The following is a 21189-nucleotide window of genomic DNA, read 5'->3' on the forward strand; positions in this document are numbered from 1 at the left end:
GATTGGTTGTCATTTCCCTGCCGTCAAGGCGAACGGCTGCAAATCCCGGAATTGGAGTGAACCAATGACGGAACGATAACATTTGGTGTAATGTGTGCATTGGGGAGGCAGAGTTTTCTCTGAAAATAAATATATAATTATGTAATGCTTCCAACTCTGAAGTGTTACACAAAGACGGACATACTCGTAAGTTGGTTTCCCTCATTTTCACAGAAACAGCGCTGCTATCTTGATCAGGTTCAATTACGGCGGCGCTATCTACAATAATGAAAGCTAATAGCTAATGCTTTGATTATTAGCCATCACAGCTAAGTTAGCTTGAGATGATTTGTTCTTTGACCTGCCGAATTTGCTCACATCGACCGTGTGAGACAAACACGCCGCTCGGATGAAATGATAATACCACAAATAACCTGGTGACAATGTTATTTCGCGAGGGGAACGTCAAAGTAAGCTTTAAGGCTCGTTAGGCTGCTAGCTTGCTGTTGTTTCGTAAAAGCCTAATGCCACCGCATCCCCAGCATGTTTGTGCGGGTATATATCTGAAGCCTTAAGGTGGAGGTGGAGATGAAAACTAAAACCACCGAGTCTGTCTATTGTCCGTTTACCGCCCAGCCTCACTGCAAACAAACAAAATTACATCGCAAATCCACCAAGTTTTACTGACGGTCCTCAGCAAAATATTATTCAGACCAGACATCAACACAACTTCCAAAGAGACTGCGATCGAGTACAGTTGTAGCGTAACTCACTGACCTTTTCATCAGCTCAATGTGTTTCCTTCTTAAGCAGCTGTCGTTGATTCATCTTGTGTGACCTGGTCAAGATGGATGAAACAATGGATTCTCAAAAAAGGTAAGGAAGGGAAAAGAGGCAAATAATGAGCTTATAAAAGTTGAATTTTTAGAGTGGGTCTGACCTTTTCTTTTCTGTTGCAGTGTGACTGCTGAAGTCAAGCCAGAGGGTGTTGATGATAGTGTTCCACCAATAAAATTAACAGATGGAAGTGATGAACTATTTTGTGGACCTCCAAAACCTGACACTACAAAAGACTCTATACCAACAGAGAACACTCAAGATGGCAACGCCTCGCAGAATTCAATGGACTGTGAGTCTGCTGATGGCCTGGATGAATCTGGCCTCGCTGGCAGCAGATGTTACTCTGCTCAGACGCACTGCTCGAATGGACAGAAATCTAAAAGGCCCAGTTCACCTGGCCCCCACCCTGTGAAAACAACTTGTGTGGATTCACATCCCCAAAATCCCAATGTCGCCCTTTGTCTTAGTATTAGTCCTGGGAAAGATGTTAGTTCAACCAATGATGTGGAGATGCTGAGTCCTGACAGTCCCATCTCTAAAACCGTGCTCATCGACAGCTCTGCACACAAGGATCAGGATGACAGCACTTGTGCAGAGGACTTTGAGGCTCAGGTAGTGAAATCTCAGCAGTTTTTCAACAACTCTGAATCTGGAAGTTTTGGTAAAAAAAGACTCCAAGTGGTTTCCATGGGGACTGAGGATGCTGAGGTAGCAGAGTGCAGTGGCTCATCTAATATGAGCCAGGACTTCATTCGAAGCCAGCCAGATGAAATTTTTGAAAGGTGTTTAACATGTTTGGCTTTTTAGATAAGTAAATAATTTTCCAATTGTTTCTTACTCTATATATAACAGTGATATACTGACGGTCTGTTTTGCACAGCATTTCATTTGCATCGCATGATCCAGAACAAAGGTGGCTGGGAACACCCATAGATGAGCTGAACAGAATGCCCCAGTGTGCCCCCCCTCTGTCACAACTGAAAGCACTGGCTAACCACACTGTCACAGTCAGAGTGAGTGAACAACCACTTGGTTATTATCGAATTTGTGGGGTTTTTTGTTGTTGTTTTGTTTTTGTTTTTTTTTGTTTTTTTTTTTTTTTAATATGGTACATTGTGGCGAATACTGCAGTCATAATGAAGGCGTGCTTCGACACTGTGCACTGGGACTACACATGTTTCTCATAAGAGGGAATGCCATAAACTAAGGGAAAAGGGGCTATGTAAAAAGAGACAGGGGATTGAGGAAGGGGGACTGCATTGCTCGTTGAAGTGAAGTCATTCTCCATGATCCCCTCAGGTCCTCTTGTCAGTAAAACTCCAATCAGCTCTAGTTCTCCACTGCTAGTCCCTTAGGACCAGTGTCAGTGCTGGTGTGTAGCTATTATGTGCTTTAACCATCAACAGCCAATGACACCCAATATTATGCCCATCGCCCCTTCCATTACAAAAACTATAACACATTTTTAATTGCTGTTTTTAAGAAAACTTTCTGAACAGCTATCATGTGGTTAGTCAGCCAGCAAAATAATCAAATCTATTATCTTATTATCGAATGTAAAGACATTTGGTTTCCTTACCCATTTCATTTCCCTTTTTACAGACAGATCTCCTCAGAGAGGGAGAAGTCCCTGTACCATACCCCACCAAGTTCAAGGACGTGTGGGATGATATGTCAGTGAAGATGCCCTGCTCTGAAAAGAACCTGTTTCCTATGGAGACTGAGGTAAACTCATTTTAGTTCTGTTCTTTAGCTGCGTTACAAGCTTCCATTAAACTGAATTGAAATGAATGAAATTGTTATTATGCCATGTAGGATGGAGGTGGTGTCCAAAGTCGCTGGGATCTGATTCACAATGCCCTGCGGGGAGGGTTCAAAAGTTCTCTAGATCTGAGGGTAAGACACCAATGCTCAGCTTGATTTGCCCATCTGAATTATTTGTCCAGCATGTCCCTGATACTGGAGAATTTGTATTCTCAACTCAAAAAAAGTTCCACAATCAGCCACGTGGGGGCAGAGTTTGCATTAACTATAACTGACTATGTTACTAAATAGGAGACTTAAAACCTGTCTATGTTTGGGCATTCAAAATGCAATAAATATCAAGCCATACTGTTTTCTGTGTGTTTAAGAGTAACTGCTAATTCTCCTCTTCAGGATGCAATATTGAGATACAACACAACCCATGCAAAGAAATGGGACTTCACTGCCCTGAATCTTCTTTGCACAGAGGTATGTTATTTTGGACATCTACATTAAATATAGCATTAAAATGATTTCCTCAAAGAATGCTGACCGCAGTTAGGCATTTGTCTTTGCTAAGCATGGAGCATGGAGCATGGTGAATTCATCCATCCATTATCTTCACGATTTATTCATCAGCATCTGCATGACAGATTCAGAATTAAGCTTTCCTTTGTTGAACTTTTCCTTGTGGAGGCTGTCTGTGTTTTTTGAACTTAAAACAACTATGTCTTTAAAACGTACCTCAGTGAGCAGTGAAGTCTGCTCTCAACTTTTTGTCTGTAAGCTCATCAGTGTTGTCCCCTTCCCTTACCTTGTAGTCTCACAGGAGCAAATATGCATCATACTGGTAGAACAGATGAGCACAGAGCATTACGGCAGCAGCTGTTACAGTTGAACCAAGGGAGCATCTTTCTTCGATTGTGTCTCCTTTCTCCTTTATTTTGACACGTTATCTTCTGTTCAGACACTTGAATACATACCTGTTGTTAAAAAGGATACGCTGGGATGAATCTTTGTCCTTCATTATTATTTTTATTATTACTTATTAAAGCTCTTTTTTTTTTAAACAGTTTTATATATCTATATTGAATTTCTCCTCTAGTATCTATATAGATGCATTTCCTTTGAAATGAGTCTTCATGTAGAATCTATGAGCACCTAAGTCTTTAACTTTAACCGTGCTTTGGTTACATATATTACATGAGTTATTTGATTTCTTGTCAAAATTTTCTACAAAAGGTAAGATGTCTTAGTGTTATGAGGAACATGATCATTATCCTAATGGATTTCTAACAATTAGGGGGAGCATTTCATACTTAATCCACCCCAGTCAAATTGGTATTTGTGCCTAATTCATTCTAATCAGTGATTCACTCCATTTCAAAATGGTCTTTTTCCTCAGTAAAATAATTTCTTAAAGTAGCTTCAATGCAGAGAGCTCAATAGATCAATATCCGCTGAGCTTTTTTATAGCTTAATACAGTTTAATTTAAAAAAAAAAAAAAAATCCATTAAAGCTGTAAGAATGCTAAGCAAGGCCAACAGGAAAGTTGCCCTTCCAAGACTCTATTGCGTCAGCAGCTCTAACTATCCATTTGCTGCCCTAAGCTACAGCGATTCCCCCAATTGCTTCATGACTTTGCTGCTGATGCATTCGGCAAGGAAGGGTGTGGCTCACAGGCTAAGGACAAGTCGAGTTTTGAATACAAAAAGTTAATTTTAAGACAGGATGTTATACTTTTTACAGTCAGTAGCAAATGGATACAAAATCCCTACTGGTTCCCCAGTCCTTTGTCATTATAATGGATATTTGATGATGGATGTGGTATGAGGGTGCATTTGCAAACACTGAGGCAGCAATGATTAACCACTGCCATTCCAGGGCAGACATGCATAATCAAACGAATTCATTTTTGACGGATGGTCTAATCTAGTGAAGAATCACATGGACCAAGTTTTCAGCCCTCCACTGTTGGGTCATCCAAACAGAATTGAGATTGACTGGAATGACTTGATTTGAATAGATTGTACTGCTTCTCTATTCACACTTTTATTTTTTCTCTGCAGTTTGGTGTGAGTTTGAGCCACGAACACTTAATTAAATCTGTAGCAGCATTTATGCAGCACTGAGGTAATTGTCATGAAGTACATTGCCCCTGGGCTAGAGATTGGCACTCTGTTCAACGTGTAATAGCCATGGGGGGAAGGGTTATCCAAATTAGGAATTGGCTGGAAATTCTCTTAGCGTTTCTCCCCTGCCAATTGAAACTGTCATTGTGTCATTTCCCAATGAACGTCTGAGGGTCGAAGGGGAAAGCAGCTCAGGAATAAGTACAGCTGATACATGAACATTAAGCAGCAAGCCAATAAAATAATACCCCTTTCAGTTCTGTTTCAGCTGGGCTTCTTGTTTTGCTTCTATTTCCCTGACTCATGCATGATTTAAAAAGTAATCAAATGTGACAATTTCTGCAGAAGACCCCCCCCCCACTGCCAAAAAAACGAAAAAATTATAAAACAAATAAATAAACTATGTAAATCAAATGTGATCAGGTTGAGCTGCCAGGAAAAGAAAATAACGTGTAAAGTCCAGAATGGATTGAAGATCAGAGTGGAATCTATCATTACTCTGTGCAGCGGTAAATCTGAACTGTCCTGTTGTCCTGCTGTCCTGCTGTCATGTATTGATGTGAAAGGTATAGCGTGTGTGTGCAGCCCAATCCGAGTGTTGCTGGTGTGCCCGGGTGCTGTAGCTGTAGGAAGGCTGGCAGATCATCGTTCTGCCTTCATCCTGCTGCATCACCAACTACCATCTATTAGTCCCACAGGAGCGCTTTATGATGTCTGCCAGCTCATTACTTCTGACAGCATTTAGCCAGACCTGCTCTGCAGCCATATAAATACGCCTTGCCAAATCACCCACGAAAGACTTTCTGTTGGAAATCAAGTGACCCTGCCACTCACTCCACAATTGCTTGTTTGCATTTGCTCCAGAAGGTCCATTTAATCAGCACAAGCTCCCCCTGCTTACCTTGATAGAATAAGGCAAGTGATTGATGACGGTGACATTCGAAGCCAATACACTCATAAGTGATTGCGTTGTAAATCTGGGTCTATGATGGAATAACTGGGTGTTTATTTTAGAGGGAATTGCAGATGGATGCTGAGCTAAGCTGTAGGCTGACGTATGGATAGCTCAGTCATGGCAGGGATGCTACTCAATTGATGGTAGTTGCCACTGAAACGGGTTCTGTACAGTGAGCAGCCCTGCAGCATTTCTTCTTTCATTGCTGAAATGGTGGGATTCCTGATAACTGAGTTTTGAGGCTGGATATGAGAGTAGATTGTTATTGGGATGAGGTTATGACCTCAGACTCGATGTCTAGTTGTTATTACACCATTCGAACTTAGTCCTCAAAGAAAGAAAAAAATGCAAATTTGAATAAATATTGTCCAGGTGAAGCTTTTGCTTTTTAGAAAATAAGAGTAATGTAATCTGAATGTATAAAACAAACGGATAATTCAAAATTCTTAACATGTATTTAATAAGAAAAACACACCCTTGATTTAAAAAAAAAAAAAATCATGTGCTCATGACTTCAATGTGTTAGGTTTTTTTTTTAAGCTGGCATGTCACTTTGGATCTCATCAGTCACTCTGCCTGTTGGCTCTGAGTAACTTCCTGCCTAACTAGGCAGTTGACTCCATAGAGATATACTATTTAACTGTAGTTCTGTCTGTATGTATGTCTCTTTTCTTCCCCTTCTTCCCAGTGTCTCGAGCATTGTGAGGTGCAACAGCTGTTTCAGGCCATTTTACCTGCCATGGTCGACCTGGCACTCAGTGCACCTTGTCTCTGCACGATGGTAGGTGCAATTTACTCCTTTTTTGAATATGCACAGGGTGTATGTTAATGGGCTTTGCAGGAGTTCTGTGAGCAACCTGAAAGGTCGAGTCCTGCATAGCTGAAAAATTCAAACGTTCACCAGTGGTGAGGTAGAAGAAGAAAGTGTTAGCAGTCAGCAGGAAGGCAGGAAGCGTTAGACTGTACATGTACGGGATCAGCTTGTGAGTTACATCTGGTGGATAATGAATTCCCCTCTTTTAGTTCACATCAAGAACTGCTTCGCTAGAAAGGAGGACTAAAAGAGGAGAGGTCTGTCTCATGTCCTGTCATCCAGCCGATGTGTTATGCTTGTGCACTTGAGAACATTACTTACTTTCTGCATTCAATGCTCCACTAAGCTGGAACTGTTTTTTTTTTAAATTCAGCCTATTCCTTTGGACTCCCACACCAGTCATTACTCTGTGCAGTATACTTTGGGAAACAGGGTTTGATATCACACTCATCAAATTTCAGAAGGCCCTCCCTTTTATTCACGTTAAATGGACCTGATCCATGTGATATCTTTTAAATGTCATCCCCATTTGTCTTAATTTTTGCTCTTGGTCATTAATTATAGCAATGGAAGGATTTCAAGATTGGAATTTTTTTATTTCACTTATCTAGTTCAGTGTCTACAATTTGATTTAATAAAGTTAATCCACCTCCAACTCTCAGCAAGACAGTTCTTTTTGGAGACAAAACCACAGTAGAGCTGTACTGTCAGCTTTAATTGAAAGAGGGGATTTCTGGCAAAGGTTTAACATCAGAATCATTTGTAATTTTTTAGACAGTCAAGCTTTCTGACTCTTAGTTATGTTTTTGTATTAAGTATCAAGGCTAGTGTTTATGTGTGTGTAATCAGGGCTGGTATTGATCTGCTAACTGGGCAGCCTTGGGACACTCTTTAGCCCTAATTACTGAAGATAGATGGACCTTGTCTGTCAAACTGAATGAAACTGGGGGGGGAGAACCAGGACCTTAATTACCGCCACCCACTTACCTAATGGAGCTCTCCTTCTCTCCTCTGTGTGCTAGATTGCTAAACTAATTATCTACCCCCATTAGCCCATAGACCTACTATACTGAACCCTAACCTTCTGTTTCTTCAGCATCTGTCCCTGTGTCCCTACATTTCCCATTCATATTGCCTGTCTATCAGGTTTTGTCCCTTTCCCTAGACTCTGCACATTTAATTTATTGTGTTTTGTTTTTTATTTCGCTCTATTTTCCCTCTTCCTCTTTCCTTTTTTATTTTTAGCCAATTCCACTGTTGAAGTCCAGGGTGAATCATTCCTTGACTCTGTCTCAGGAGCAAATAGCCTGTCTTCTGGCCAATGCCTTCTTCTGCACATTCCCCCGACGCAATTCCCGCAAGTCAGAGTACGGCAATTATCCCGAGATCAACTTCTACAGGTAAAAATTGTTCACAGAAGACTGTGGAAACACAAAACATTGATAAGTAGGCCACCATAGGTATTTAGTGAGCTGTGGCTGTTAGTATTTTATTTACTAAATGAGATTCGCCCCTTGTGTCCTTTTTGTAAGCCATTACTTTCAGCAGAAATATATGTCAGTAGACTTGGATATTGATCCTGAGTTACCGTCATTGCTTTGTATGCAACGAGAAGCTTACCAGGCTCTTGGCAGGAGCATGATTGTATTCATTGGCATTGTGAAACACATCTCTATCCTTCAGTGACAGTACCTGTTGACTAGACATAGTTAGAATAAAAATAGTCAAGTGTTCTCATGGCTTTCATTCTTAGAATTTACAGTAACTGGGCATCATACACACTCATACATGTTTTAACTTTCACAATTACGCTCAGTAATCTTTGAAAATCTGGTAGAATTTTAATTGAATGACTGTTTGAGGTGATCCTAACATTCAGAGAAAAATAAACTGATTTCCATAAGGGGGCACTACTGACTTGAAAAAGCCAAATAGATTAATCCAATGTTTTTCCACAAGTTGCTGCTGCTTTAGTGAGCATTCGGTTAATCCAGTGTGGAGTTTGTCTGTTCTTTTATTTTGAACTAGCATGCAGTGGAATTGAATCTGGGTTTAAAGAGTCACATCTTATGGTCTCATCTGTCTTATGTCAAGGACAATTATTATAATTTTTTTTTTTTCTTTCCATATTTGTGTTGTAACTTCCACCATATAGATTACCTTGAAGATAGGGCAGAACTGGGCAGAGAATCTGTCTCTGTGTTTACCGTCTTTGTGTGGAGGTGGGACATTGACAGTAGGATTGTTAAATTGATGTCCCCTGGTTCTACCCACTCAGAACCAATGAACTGTTAAGAAACCCTGACGGGGGCTAATTGAAATAAATAGTTATGATGGATTGTTTGAATGTGCACATCTGTCCTACCTCTCTGTGGTCTATAACAATCTTGAGGTGTCACTTTACTTGAAAAGTGTTGAATGTGGTTTGGCCTGTGCCTGTGAGAGCAATGTCTGTTGTAGTTCAGACTGTTGTACTGTATGTAACCTCTGCTCTGCTGGTGTAACCTGTGACAGACAGCAGAATAAGGTGGGGGAGTATTGCACCTAGATTAGCTGGTGTTGCATTTTTCCTCATATTGCCTTTGTTAATGAGCTTCAGGTTGTCTTGCTGGTTCTGCTGAAGGCAGTAGATGTGATGAATTTCAGCAGATGTTGAATTTGGTGTGGATTTTTTGGACATTTATTTCCATTGGTTTCTGGATGAGGTAGGGCTGGTGTTATAATATGAATCTGTTCCTGTATTTATAGAGTGTTGGCACCTGTTCATACACTCCTGGGTTTTTTGGGTTTTTTTTTGGATGCACTGTCTTTATTAGTGATATGTGAAATATCTTTCTGTCTTGTCGCCTGGAGATGTCTGTTTGGTAATACCTCATTATGATAATACTCTTTGCAGAACAAGAAGGCTAGGTTTAGTAATATATAATTTTGCTATTCCCTGCAATCTGCATGGACACTAACTGCTATTCAGAGCCCAATTAGCCATCTGCTCTTCCTTGGGGGTTGAGCAGTATTATTTTTATGAATCCCAAGGACAGTCATATTGATTATTTGTGACTTGGTCCATACTCCATCCTTTAACTCCTTTTTATCCAAACCATAATTGTACTTTCACAATCAGTCATCTGTGTGCTTGATATCTGCTTTCACATCAAACGCCAGGGGAAGGAAAAGTGAAGAAGCCTCTGTAATATTATAAGCATTGATTCCTGTTGCAGGGCTGGCCATTTCAGACTCATGCCAGCACTCGGATTCAGGCACTTGGGTCTGCCGTATCTATCAGTATGTCTGCCTTCTACAAAATACAGATACAAAAGGGAGCAAAAAAGTCTTGTTGTTGAGAATATTAGAGAAGACAACCACTGCAGTCTAAAATAGGCCCTGGGTCGTTACTCCCCTCTACGTTAATTGCAGGAGTGTCCGTCACTTTGCTTATCGGCTACAGTAGCGCTCTGTCTTGGATAAGCAGAGTAGCAAGCAATCTACTGATTGCTGTTTTGGCAAAACTGTCAAGGTTTGTCCTCTGTTAAGTGATGAATCCAAGGGTTGAGGAGGGGGGGGCTTGTGTCTTTAGCTCATGTTTTTCTCTGTTTGAGAGGGAAATGACATAGCAAACCTGTTAACAATTTAGTCAGCAATAAAAACTCATTACTAAGAATACATCCTTGTTTTTTGTTTTGTGCACTGACTGACTGGATGTGGTCTTATCTCAATTAGGGAAAAATAGCCTAATTGGTGAAGTTGAAACTGTCAGAAACCTTGTCTCCTGTTACATTTTATATAGTAGGCAAGTTTACAGTGGATAAGAACCAGTAATTAATGTGATGATCTGTGAAAATGAAAATTGCTGAGATTTTGTCTCTTTTTGTCCTTTTCTTATAATTAGTTGCTTCTCTGTCTTCAGCATGTAGGATTTGTGGGGAGACTGGAGATTTCACCTTTCTCCTTCAGATTCATGCTGGGCTGTGATTAGTCATCAGGTTAGGTTGCTTTTAATGGAGGGAGAGTGCAAATATAGGGCATTTTAAGATGTCCACCCAAGGCTCTCTCTCTCTCTCTCCCTCGCCCCCCTCTACCCTAGTTTTTATGGTAACAGTGTAGAACTGACACAAGGCCTAAGGCATTGTCATTGTATTAAGGATGGAGGTAGATGGGAGCAACGACATCCCAGTTTGAAAGCTCAGCCTTACTCATGACATGCCGTAGCATGGTTGTGCAGTGAGCTATAGCTAATGACTCTCAGTGAAACATGAATACTGCTAAAATCTAACACATGATTTCATTTGGTTCCAAAAAACTTTCTAAACACGTCACCATTTTCAAGACTATCATGAGTACCATTTGAACAATATTGGTAACATCTAAAAAATTTCCTTTGCCAAGCCAGATTCCCATTTCTTTTTCAGGTTATTTGAAGGATCCTCCCAAAGAAAAATTGAGAAATTGAAGACACTACTGTGTTACTTCAGAAGAGTTACACAGACCAGTAAGCACTAAAAATGTTCCTCATGGAATTTCCACAATTGATCCCGTAAATGTTTTCCAGTCATTGATATTATTTGAATTGTTTTTTGTTTTTTGTTTTTTTTCTCTCAAGAGCCAAAGGGTCTTGTTACATTCACGAGACAAATACTGAACAAAGCTCCAAACTGGGAAAGGTAATATTCTATACTATGTAATGGATTTAATGATTTTAATGTTCTGAATTTAAATTTATGGTAGAACAATTGAATTTTAGTTAAATAGAAAAAAATCTATTTAAATGTCCAGTGTACAACTGAATTGAGCAAATCTGATTTTCTTGTTATTGCTAAATTGACAGATAAGTTATTGTGGAAACACTTGAAGCTGAAGTGGTAGTTTGTTTTCCATCCCAGTAGTTTAAATCTCACTTCCACAATAATACTAATAATTGCAGCAAAACTCTTTGGGATTAAAAGCTATTCATAGATGCGTCACAAATAGTCCCCATCCAACTTCACAAACCCTTGCCCTGTCATTTATTTATCTATTTATCTATTTATTTTTACTACAACCATACATACTTTACTGAATATATTGAATTTGAAACTGTATATCAGGGGAATCTTTTCACATTAGAATACCTTTATTGCTTGAAATTTTAAGTTGTTTTTTTCTCTTTGTCAAGTTGTCAGACTCAGCTGACGCGCCTACATATCACTTGTGAGGGGACAATTGAGGATAATGGATACGGGATGTTGCAGGTACGATTCCCTGATGATTTAATTTCAGTGTTTCTCTAAGGTCAGTACCTTTAGCTCAAAATTGGTTGTAATTTCTTTTTTCTTCTTTTTTTTTTTAATGATAGTTAATTTTCCCCCCCGCCCTAGTTGACAGCTGATGTATACAGATGAGTAGTAAAGAAGGGCAAGGGGCCAAAGAGAAGGCCCTAGGGTAAGGGATGAGAGAGGAGTAAAAGATGAAAAGGGTCATCTCATTGCAGCGACCGAGATGTCCTGCAGGGGGATTGATGGCTACGTCACCGAGCCGAGCACTGGCTGTGTGTTTAGTTTCGACAGGGTGGGCAGTTGGCTGTCATTCTGTCAGGAGGTGAGATTTAAGAGTGAGGAAGGTGAGGTTAAGGTTGATCTAGTGAGGGAGGTGTGGAGTAGAGGGACTAGTTAGAAAACATACACATGCACATACAAACGAGCTCACTGTCACTTAGATTGACGTAGCTGTGGGCCAGTGAGCAGAACCCTCACCCCTGACTGACTGTTTAAATAGCAGCATTGTGACTGAATGGAAACTCCTCTTATCCACACCACAAAGACTGTGAACTTACATGGCATGGAGCTCCAGCATCACACTGAAATATTTCCTACATCAAAATACCAGAACCTGCAATATTTCTTTAGAAATCTCATCAGTCATTTTGAATTTGTATCTCATCCAATGTGTTAATGTTGCATTCACTGAAGTTGAAAAACATACAGACATGAGTCAATGCATGAGCAACACAATAAATTTGACTTGCACTTACTAACTTACACTTCTGTAATACTATTAAAACAAACTCTTTAAACTCTAGTTCAAGTTGAGACCAGAAATAATCAAAAATAATGTAGTTTAATTATCCACACTGTAGCCTTTATTTTGGCGTTTTCCCCACAGGTTTTTTTTGTTTGTTTGTTTTTGTTTTTTTTTGTTTGTTTGTTTTTTTTTTTTTTTTCATTCTTACCTTTGCAATGTGTTTTTAAAGGATGCCAAACACTGAGGATAATTGAAGTACCCACCACAATTTTGATGCTCCTTCTCTTCCTGTGGATTAAACGCTGAATAATGAACCTTCGCAAGGAATGTAAAGAGGCTTATTTCTCCCCTATATTCAAGCGGAGATGGTCATTCAAGCAGATTTTGGATTAATGCTTTCCTCACTACTAACTGTAGAGTTTATTGTCATTTGAACATCTCTCTAGAATTCATGCGTGTTGTTTTTCTACAATTTCCTGATCTGATTATTTCCAAGCAGGAAGCGGTGTGTGATCCTTAGACATTTATCTGTATTTAATGAGCACAGTGGGTGACAGATAATCAGGAGACAGTAATAGAGTCATTTATTTAACTAATTGGTGTGACAGTAGCTCAAGCGCACTCAGTGGGTAGGACGCATGGCAATATATTAACATAATCTATTGTATAATTTTTCTTGTTGCATATATAATGTTATTTATACAAAGCATATACACATATACATAGTGTCTTATTTCGTTTCTTATGTGCCTCATTTGAGTTTAACAATTCATGAATATTTGAGGGTTATGATGGAAGCTGTTAAGATGAGAAGTGGGGCAATGTGTCACATTTTATTTTATTTTAGTCATATTTTTCTTTTCTCTCACTAGGTGGATTTTGCAAATAGGTTTGTAGGTGGAGGAGTAACAGGGCATGGACTGGTCCAGGAGGAAATCAGGTTCGTCATCAACCCTGAGCTCATTGTCTCTCGTCTCTTTACTGAAGCTTTGGAATACAATGAATGCCTTATCATCACAGGTAATCACTGTCAAAATCAATTTTTAGACTTGTATTTTGATTTAACCAAATGCTTTATGTGTCCAATGCACATCTATAAATTTGCCCAGTATATTCCTTCATCACTCTTGGTATTACTATTTTATGCAGAGATTGGAAATATATGAATCTATCAGAATTATTCAAGAAGTAAAAGTTTAAGGGTTAGGGTTAGTTTAATCCCTATACAAGCAGTTTTTAAATGTCCAATACCCAGTCCAGTCAGTAAGTATTTGGACAATTCCACATGTATTAATTCTATTATTGCTGAACATATTGAAATTTGAAATCAAATAATAAAAACTGCAATTAAGCTCAGGTGTAGTATAAATTTAGCCTCAGTAAAGAAAGATTTATGTGATTCGAGTCTATTACCTCAGTGCTCAGAATGAAGGGATTCAAATGTAATAGGAGTGATTTGCACAAAGTAGAAAGGAAATTATCAATTATCAATATTAAATTATCAATGCTCATAGATATACTGACTCAACATTGATCCAGAGGTTTTGTGTGTATCTTGTGCATGATTGACTGTTAACACGAAGGTTGTGAGTTCAGTTCTCTGGCCTGGGGCTTTTCTGTACGTAGTTTGCATGTTCTTCCTGTGCTTGCATGGGTTCTCCTCCTACCGTCCAAAGACAAAGATGTATGTTTAGGTTAATTGTGAGGGACTGGTGACCTGTCCAGGGTGTACCCTGCCCTCGCCCAATGTGAGCTGGGATTGGCTCCAGCTCCCTCTGCGACTGGGAAACGGATAAGATGAAAGGAAGAATGTTCACAGGGCCTAAAGAATCTGCTCCGATTATTAGTATCACGATAATGGTCTTCCTAAGGAAAGGTTATGACTTTTTTTTTTTTTTTTTTTTTTGTTTTTTTTTTTTTTATCCATTTGATTTGTGGCTTCGTCCTTCTGTGTGACAGTCATTAAGTGATGTAACTTAATGGTGTTGTGGGCGTATCATGGCAATATGTCAAGTTGCATTCTCAGTAATTGGGCTGCACTGAAGTTAAGCCCACTTGCCAGTTTTGTTGGTGATTTCATGGACAGAACAGGTAACCTGAGAATGTTATGATATTTGATTTGGTCCGTGTGTGTGTGTGTGTGTGTGTATATGTGTATATGTAGAACATCATGTGCAACAATTGTCACCAGTGTACTTTGGTCATATGAGGCAGAAAAAGACGATATCTAGCTCTAGTCTTGCTGTCCCATAATACATTATACATATACTATCATACTGAAAATACTTTATTCATAATGTCATGGCATGTCATGTAGTATGTTGGATCTATATTGCCTGGTATTTTTGTCTAGAAACCGCACACATCTTTGTACTATAGAGTAAACCAGTCTTTTTTGTCTACTGACTTATTTTCTGTTGGTCATTGAGCCCTGTGCATTTGTTGGGCTCCATTAATTTTTCCGTCCGTCTTTACATTTGGTTGGAAGGTAAATCCATTGCATTGATTCACTTGGGACTGCCCAGTTATCCTTCATTTCTCCCCCAGCAGAATTGCTCTATTTCTCAACCTCCAACTCGCTCTGCCTCAGTCAACCTGTCTTAAGTGTTCTGCCTTCTCACTTGCCCCCACACCTCCTTCTACTCCTCCCTTCTTGACCATCCTACCATTTTCCTGCCTTTCAGCTGTTCCTTACAAACTTGCAGAGATTCAAACCATGGAGGCATTTACATAATTCCACCATAAAATTCACCTTTAAACTTGACTAGAATGAAGTAAGATAGAAACAGTGTTCCCAAACTTGATACGCTCTGTTGATACCCACTGGAACTTGTGCCTGATTAAAATTAAATAAATAAATAAAAATAGACCCATAGACAAACAAAAATATATGGAAAATGGAGTTTGCTTTGTCATGGACAGATGGCCAATATGTATCAAAATCTTCATTGCTTGTTACTTACAGGGTGGTTGTGAAAGGAAAACAAATGTCCCGTTGGAACCTCTGAACCAAACTAGTATTACTAACAAGCAAACAAAATCAATGTGTAAATTGACTTTTGTCTTGTTAAGTTATTTACTTGCAGTAGGCCAGACGTTCTCTTCTTTATGTGGCGCCATAGTGTCTTCTCTGAAATTCCCATTCCTTGCAAGTCACCTTCATTTGCTCGTCACCGTCCTCCCTGCCTCCCATAATTCTGCTCCCCTCCCTCTTCCCTCCTCCTCCTCTCCACTTAACTTTATTACATTTGGACGGAAAAGAATTTATTGCCCAGCTAAGGTCATTGCTCTACTAATGGAATGGGTCAGTTACGCCATAGATTCATTAAAACCCTCAAAATATTCCTCACACGCATTCAGTCTTTCGTCTTGAAGTCTAGTCTCTCTTATAAGACTTCCTGTCTTTTTTTCTTTTTTTTTTTTTGTCTCTTCTATCTGGTTAATCAGATTTGCTTGTCTTTAGAGGTGTCTTCACATGGGGCTTCAGTTTTGTCCACAAGGATTTTCAGATGGGAAGATAGAGGTCTGGGAAATAATCTAGTGATGGAGACCTGTATGCCAGGAAGCTATTGTGCAGTTGCAAGAACAAAAGACTGAAGGTGAAAGGAAGAGGAAAATAGATCTCTTGATGGAAGATGTGATAGGCGTATCCTGTTGTTTGACGTTAGGAGTCGCTAGTCAACAAAACTTAATTTGCCTGCCTTGAGTAGAGATTTTATAATGGCTTGTATTTTTGTCTCTTTGCCAAGCCTGCACACAAAAATGCTTTTTGATATTGGTGATTTATCTCCTGACTCTGGGACAGGTCATTAGCTAGAGTCATACTTTGGCATAGAAACCCAGAAATTGGTTTGTTTTACAGTTGCACTACTGGTAGACTGTACATTCTTGATATTAAATCAGTTTAATGAATTGCAAAGCAGTATTATATTCCTGAGTTTCAATAGGTACTCCACAGAAGGACATGTAGCATTGCTTTTGGAATAAGCTTTTCTGGTTTCTGTCACCTTAACTGCAAATCTACCCCACTCTGCAAGTTGCACACGAACCTCAAAGGTTATATTGACCACATAACCACGTTTAACTCCTTTTCCGCAGTGCTGTCTCTCCACCTCTTACCTAATACATAATGTACAGAGCCTTTAATGGGCATAACTTTGAGAAACGACTGCGGCTGTTTTTATAATAATGAATGATCAAACTGTTGGAGTGCTAACTCTGAGCACTTACCAGTGAAATTTTAACGGCCACTGTCATAATATGAGAGGGGTGTTACATTGACATTTAATGAATGACAAGGGGCACTGTCATTCATCAAAACTTAGCCATGTCACAAAATCTTAGCTTCTTGGGCTCCAGCCGTTTCTTCTTATTATAGCTGAAAGCTTTTCATTTCAAACCCCAAAGCGGATTACTTATTAAATCAATGGCCTGTATTTATGACAATCCAATACAAGCTGATACCATGTACTCACGTGGGGAGAGTAGAAATCACAAATTTGATTTAAGAAACAAGGCGCTAAAACAGATTTAGGCCCACTCTGTGCTCTGACTGCTGAGTACTGCGTAATTTTGCGTTTTTTGTGACTTTCTTTCTTGTCTCCAGGCACTGAACAATACAGTAAATACACTGGTTATGCTGAGAGTTACAAATGGAAGGAGAGCTACACAGATGAAACTCCCAGGTATGTTTTGTTTTTTTGTTTTGTTTTGTTTTTTTAATGAGAACATAGTTAATGTTTTAAAACCCTCGTTCCCTTTCACCCAGAAAGCATTTGGAGGATGTTTGTCTGACCCACTAGTGTGATTGCATCGCTCTCATTTCCAGGGATGACTGGCAGAGACGATGCACAGAGATCGTGGCCATTGATGCTCTTAAATACAGACACTTTTTAGAGCAGTTTCTGCCTGAGAAGATGACCAGAGAACTAAACAAGGTGGGAAAGAGATGTCACTGATTGTGGTGAACTTTGATACATAATCGGGTTCACCTATAGAGATATTAAAGGCTCTGAGAGCCAGAACACCATTGAATTTATTTTAGGGCTACTGACACACTTATTTTTAGTAGTTGTACCATTTTACTACATCTGTTTTTCTGTGGAGGAATTAGGTAAAATATTGTTCATCGATATCCAGAGTTGTATATCATACTGTTTAGCCTGAATTCACCCTTTATCGTTAGTGGTGCTTTTTGATGTCTAGCCCAAGTAAAATCCAGCAAAGTGAAAATACCACCACTATATACATGACATATTGCCTTTTAAATTTATATAGTTCAGAGATTATAAGAACAAGGCTGGACAAAAAAAAATTCTTGTGCCTCTTTTCTTCCTTTCTTTACTTCCTCCTCCTCTGACTGAAATCATGCCAGGCATACTGTGGATTCTTCCGGAGTAATGCCAACAACATACACCTCTCTGCAGTAGCCACAGGCAACTGGGGTTGTGGAGCTTTTGGTGGAGACACACGACTCAAAGGTATCTTCGCCTAAAAACATGCATGTATGACGAGATCTATTGTTTTTCAATACGTATAAAGGCTGAATAGTCAAACTGTATTGCAACTGCATCATGGTAATTATTTTAGAATTTTACAATTTTAACAGCTGCTAAATGTCAGTAGCTCAGATATTGTAAGCCACTCTTCCACGCTAAAAGCGCTGGGAACCTCTGCAAAGGACATTCATGCACTATGGAATGTGCAGCACAGCCACAGATGCCAGTTTCTCTCAAAGCCTTCTGGTCAATTAGGAGCTCTCCCAGGGTGTGTCACTCCTCCATTCCTTCCCTCCCTTTATTGATCAGCTGACACACATTTATGTTTTCCATTAAAAGGGCGATTGATTACAGAGAAGAGACACTATAAATCCTGGCTGATGCAGGTCCCTTCAGGCCTACACAACATCAGTCTTCATAAGCAGGAGCCCCTTAACTGTCCCCCTGAGGACGCCACTTCATTTTTGGCCGGTGGTGTTTCTAGTCAACGTCTTGATGCATTTTCATTTACTTTTAATGTTGTTCATATTTAACATACCCATGTATTACTGAACAAGCTATATGAGGACTCTATATTGTATAATGAATGCAGATGTATAAACACTGATATGTTTATGTACAGTTTGATGAAAGACTGAAGGTGTTAATTTCCTCCGTTCTACTTGACTTGATAGTCCCTGAGGATGATATTAGCTTCTGGAGACCCCCCCCCCCCCCATTAGCCCCTGAATTAGCATAGATGGTATTTTTAGAAGGCAATAAGTGTATTTTATATTAAAGTCCTGGAGCTGACTTGAGATGTGGTAGTTACGTAAGACTAAGCTGTTATGATGTTGTAAAGATTGCGAATTTTTTGCAAATGATGGTTTGTTTTACGTGTTCATTAATCTGAAATCAATATCCATTCTGTTAAATATTTAAAAGTCTTAACACCTCATTTGCAAAAACTAAAAGATTGAGTACAGTTGATGGCTATGCTACCAGTGGTGGATTGTTTACTCCGGCGATACAAATTGCCTCTGTCAGTTGTATGCTTTTCAGCTAGCAGCTGCGCCTTGTCAGGCTTATTGACCAATCAGTTAGTTACTTTCAGTGGTCAATTACACATTTATGATTTGGTGCACTCCAGCACTGGTGCACTGTTCTTGCCTCTATATCCTTTTAGCTTTCTCCTTTCTTTTTCAGCGCTGATTCAGATGATGGCTGCTGCAGAGGCTGGAAGAGATGTGGCTTACTTTACATTTGGAGATCTTCAGCTAATGAGGGATGTTCATAAAATGCACAATTTCCTCACTGACAGACAAGTCACTGTTGGTAAGATATGCTTGCAAAACCAAATATATTCAGTTCTTATGTCGTAGTAGCTTGAGTTACACCGATCTCCACAGTTCTACCCCTGTCGAATGCTTATGGTAAATTACATAATGCACAGGAATAGTGATGATATCAGCCACAGTTGACATTGTGGTACTCCAAAGGCTTGTGTAGTTGTCTGTGTTGGTATCATTATAGAGACAGTATGCATAAATAAAGGAATGGAATCCATTTGTATGTTAAGTTATTCCACCTTATAGGCCATCTTTGCTCCTCAGCCCATCAGTTCAGGCTCTACTGCAAAGTGCCTGAGCTGACCCCAGCCTCTCCCCTTCCCCCTTTTCATTTTTCTTCCGCTGACATTTATTGAAGCTTTCAGAGAAATTCCCCTCGAGCCATCCATTTCCTAAAGTGCAGCTACAGAGAAAAGGCTTAGGCTTGTGTGTGAATGTGTGTGTTTGATTTTGTTTTGTTTTGTTTTTTTCTTTTTCCCCCCTTTACAGTTTTGGCCTCTCTCAGGTGCTCGCTATAACAATTTGTCCTTTTTTGTCTATTTCTCTCATACCATCCTCCTCCTCTGCCCGTCACCCTCTCTCTACCCCCCCACCTTTCTCCACCCCACTTCCAGGGCAGTTGTACAGCCTTTTGAACCAGTACTCAGACACAGTGTGTAGGAATTGCCACACGGCCCGACCTGATGTCAGTCTCTACAATTTCATCTATGAGAAGATCTCTTCCCCAGCAACCGCCAACGCCTCTGAGCCTGACAAGGATTCTGGGATATCATCTGTAATGTCGGACTTCTGTTAACATGGGGAGAGCTGCGACTCAACCTCCTGTCTCTTTGTCTAATAGAGACTCCAGGTTCAAAAACCTCAATGTGCTCTCAGTCTTGTGCTTACAATCACTTTTTTTCTCTCACACACACACTCCCTTTAAGTTTGTGATCCCAACACACAAACAACCAAACACAGTTTTGCCTTTCTCAATGGTGGTGGTATAGGAGCCTTGTAGTCTGCCACCATCTGTGGTGAATTTTTTCATAGAGGGACTTTTAGCAATAGTAAATCCTGGTTGCTGTAAGGCCTTTTCTTTACTTCGAAATGTGATGTGGATTTCTTTTTTCTTCTTCATACTAATTACAAATATGGCCAAATAGTCATCATATGCATGGTTGTGGACACTTTTCACTTTTGGAAATCTAGGACATGATAATCTACCCTGTTTATCTAATTTTATATTGTGTTTGCTAACTTTTTTCTTTTTTTTTGGGATACGTTGGTGTGGTGAGGTTCCTGAAGGCAGAAAGATGATGAGATGCCATACGGTAGTCTATGCATGGATAAACATTTATTTATCAAATATTCTACAAATATATGCTGCTCTTTTGTATCCTCTTAGGATGCCAAATTTCAACACACATATTATCCTTAAAACTTGTGTTAATAGGAGTAACAATTAATAATAAAGTGGACACTGGAATGAGGATCATCTCAGTTGAAACGGATATACATGCTTTTTGTCATCTTAGAACACTGATTCTATCATTTCACACATGTTCAGTGTTAAGCACAGTACTGATACTGTATTTACAAATAAAGGGGGAGCAGATAAAGAAAAGAATTGCACGCAAAATATTATTTTTGTTAATGTTTTTACACAATATTTACTTTGGGGATGTGGTTATGGGTTGGTTTGTTGTTTTTGTTTTTTTTTTTTTTATTAATGGTTATATTTCCTGATTGACAGTGTGGGATCTATTTAATGATAGACTCATAAAGGCTGTAAATGTATTGCATAGTATGTAATTTAGGTTTTTAGGTTGTACTCTTTTATTATGATTTCTTAATTAAAGTATATCCTGTTCTAATTTTATTTCTCAGCTCAAATTAATATTATTTACTCATCGGTGATCAAAA

The 21189-nt window shown here is 39.3% G+C and overlaps 1 protein-coding gene across 2 annotated transcripts; it reads left to right on the plus strand.

Moving 5' to 3' along the window:
• Positions 1 to 39: 39 nt before the first annotated feature.
• parga (poly (ADP-ribose) glycohydrolase a) lies at positions 40 to 21128 on the plus strand. Of its 2 annotated transcripts, none has more exons than XM_029520936.1 (18): positions 40 to 186; positions 793 to 855; positions 939 to 1601; positions 1700 to 1832; positions 2422 to 2544; positions 2635 to 2715; positions 2977 to 3051; positions 6339 to 6431; positions 7710 to 7864; positions 10871 to 10950; positions 11062 to 11122; positions 11614 to 11689; positions 13331 to 13478; positions 17065 to 17143; positions 17287 to 17395; positions 17833 to 17938; positions 19142 to 19270; positions 19899 to 21128. In XM_029520936.1, exons 2-18 carry the CDS (start codon positions 827 to 829, stop codon positions 20078 to 20080), a joined length of 2322 nt encoding a protein of 773 aa, XP_029376796.1. In that variant the 5' UTR covers positions 40 to 186; positions 793 to 826; the 3' UTR covers positions 20081 to 21128. The 2 variants fall into 2 exon arrangements, with proteins under 2 accessions (XP_029376796.1, XP_029376797.1); XM_029520937.1 differs by having other exon boundaries at positions 50 to 186; positions 790 to 855.
• The last annotated feature ends 61 nt before the right edge of the window (positions 21129 to 21189 follow it).

Source organism: Echeneis naucrates, chromosome 15 (genome assembly GCF_900963305.1).
Source record: "Echeneis naucrates chromosome 15, fEcheNa1.1, whole genome shotgun sequence".
Taxonomy (NCBI): domain Eukaryota; kingdom Metazoa; phylum Chordata; class Actinopteri; order Carangiformes; family Echeneidae; genus Echeneis; species Echeneis naucrates.

Coding starts and splice junctions, on each gene's coding strand:
- parga (XM_029520936.1), top strand. CDS start 827: ATGGATGAAACAATGGATTCTCAAAAAAG. Junction 10,951..11,061: donor CAGAAGAGTTACACAGACCA/GTAAGCACTAAA, acceptor TTTTCTCTCAAG/AGCCAAAGGGTCTTGTTACA. Junction 17,939..19,141: donor TGGAGACACACGACTCAAAG/GTATCTTCGCCT, acceptor TTTCTTTTTCAG/CGCTGATTCAGATGATGGCT.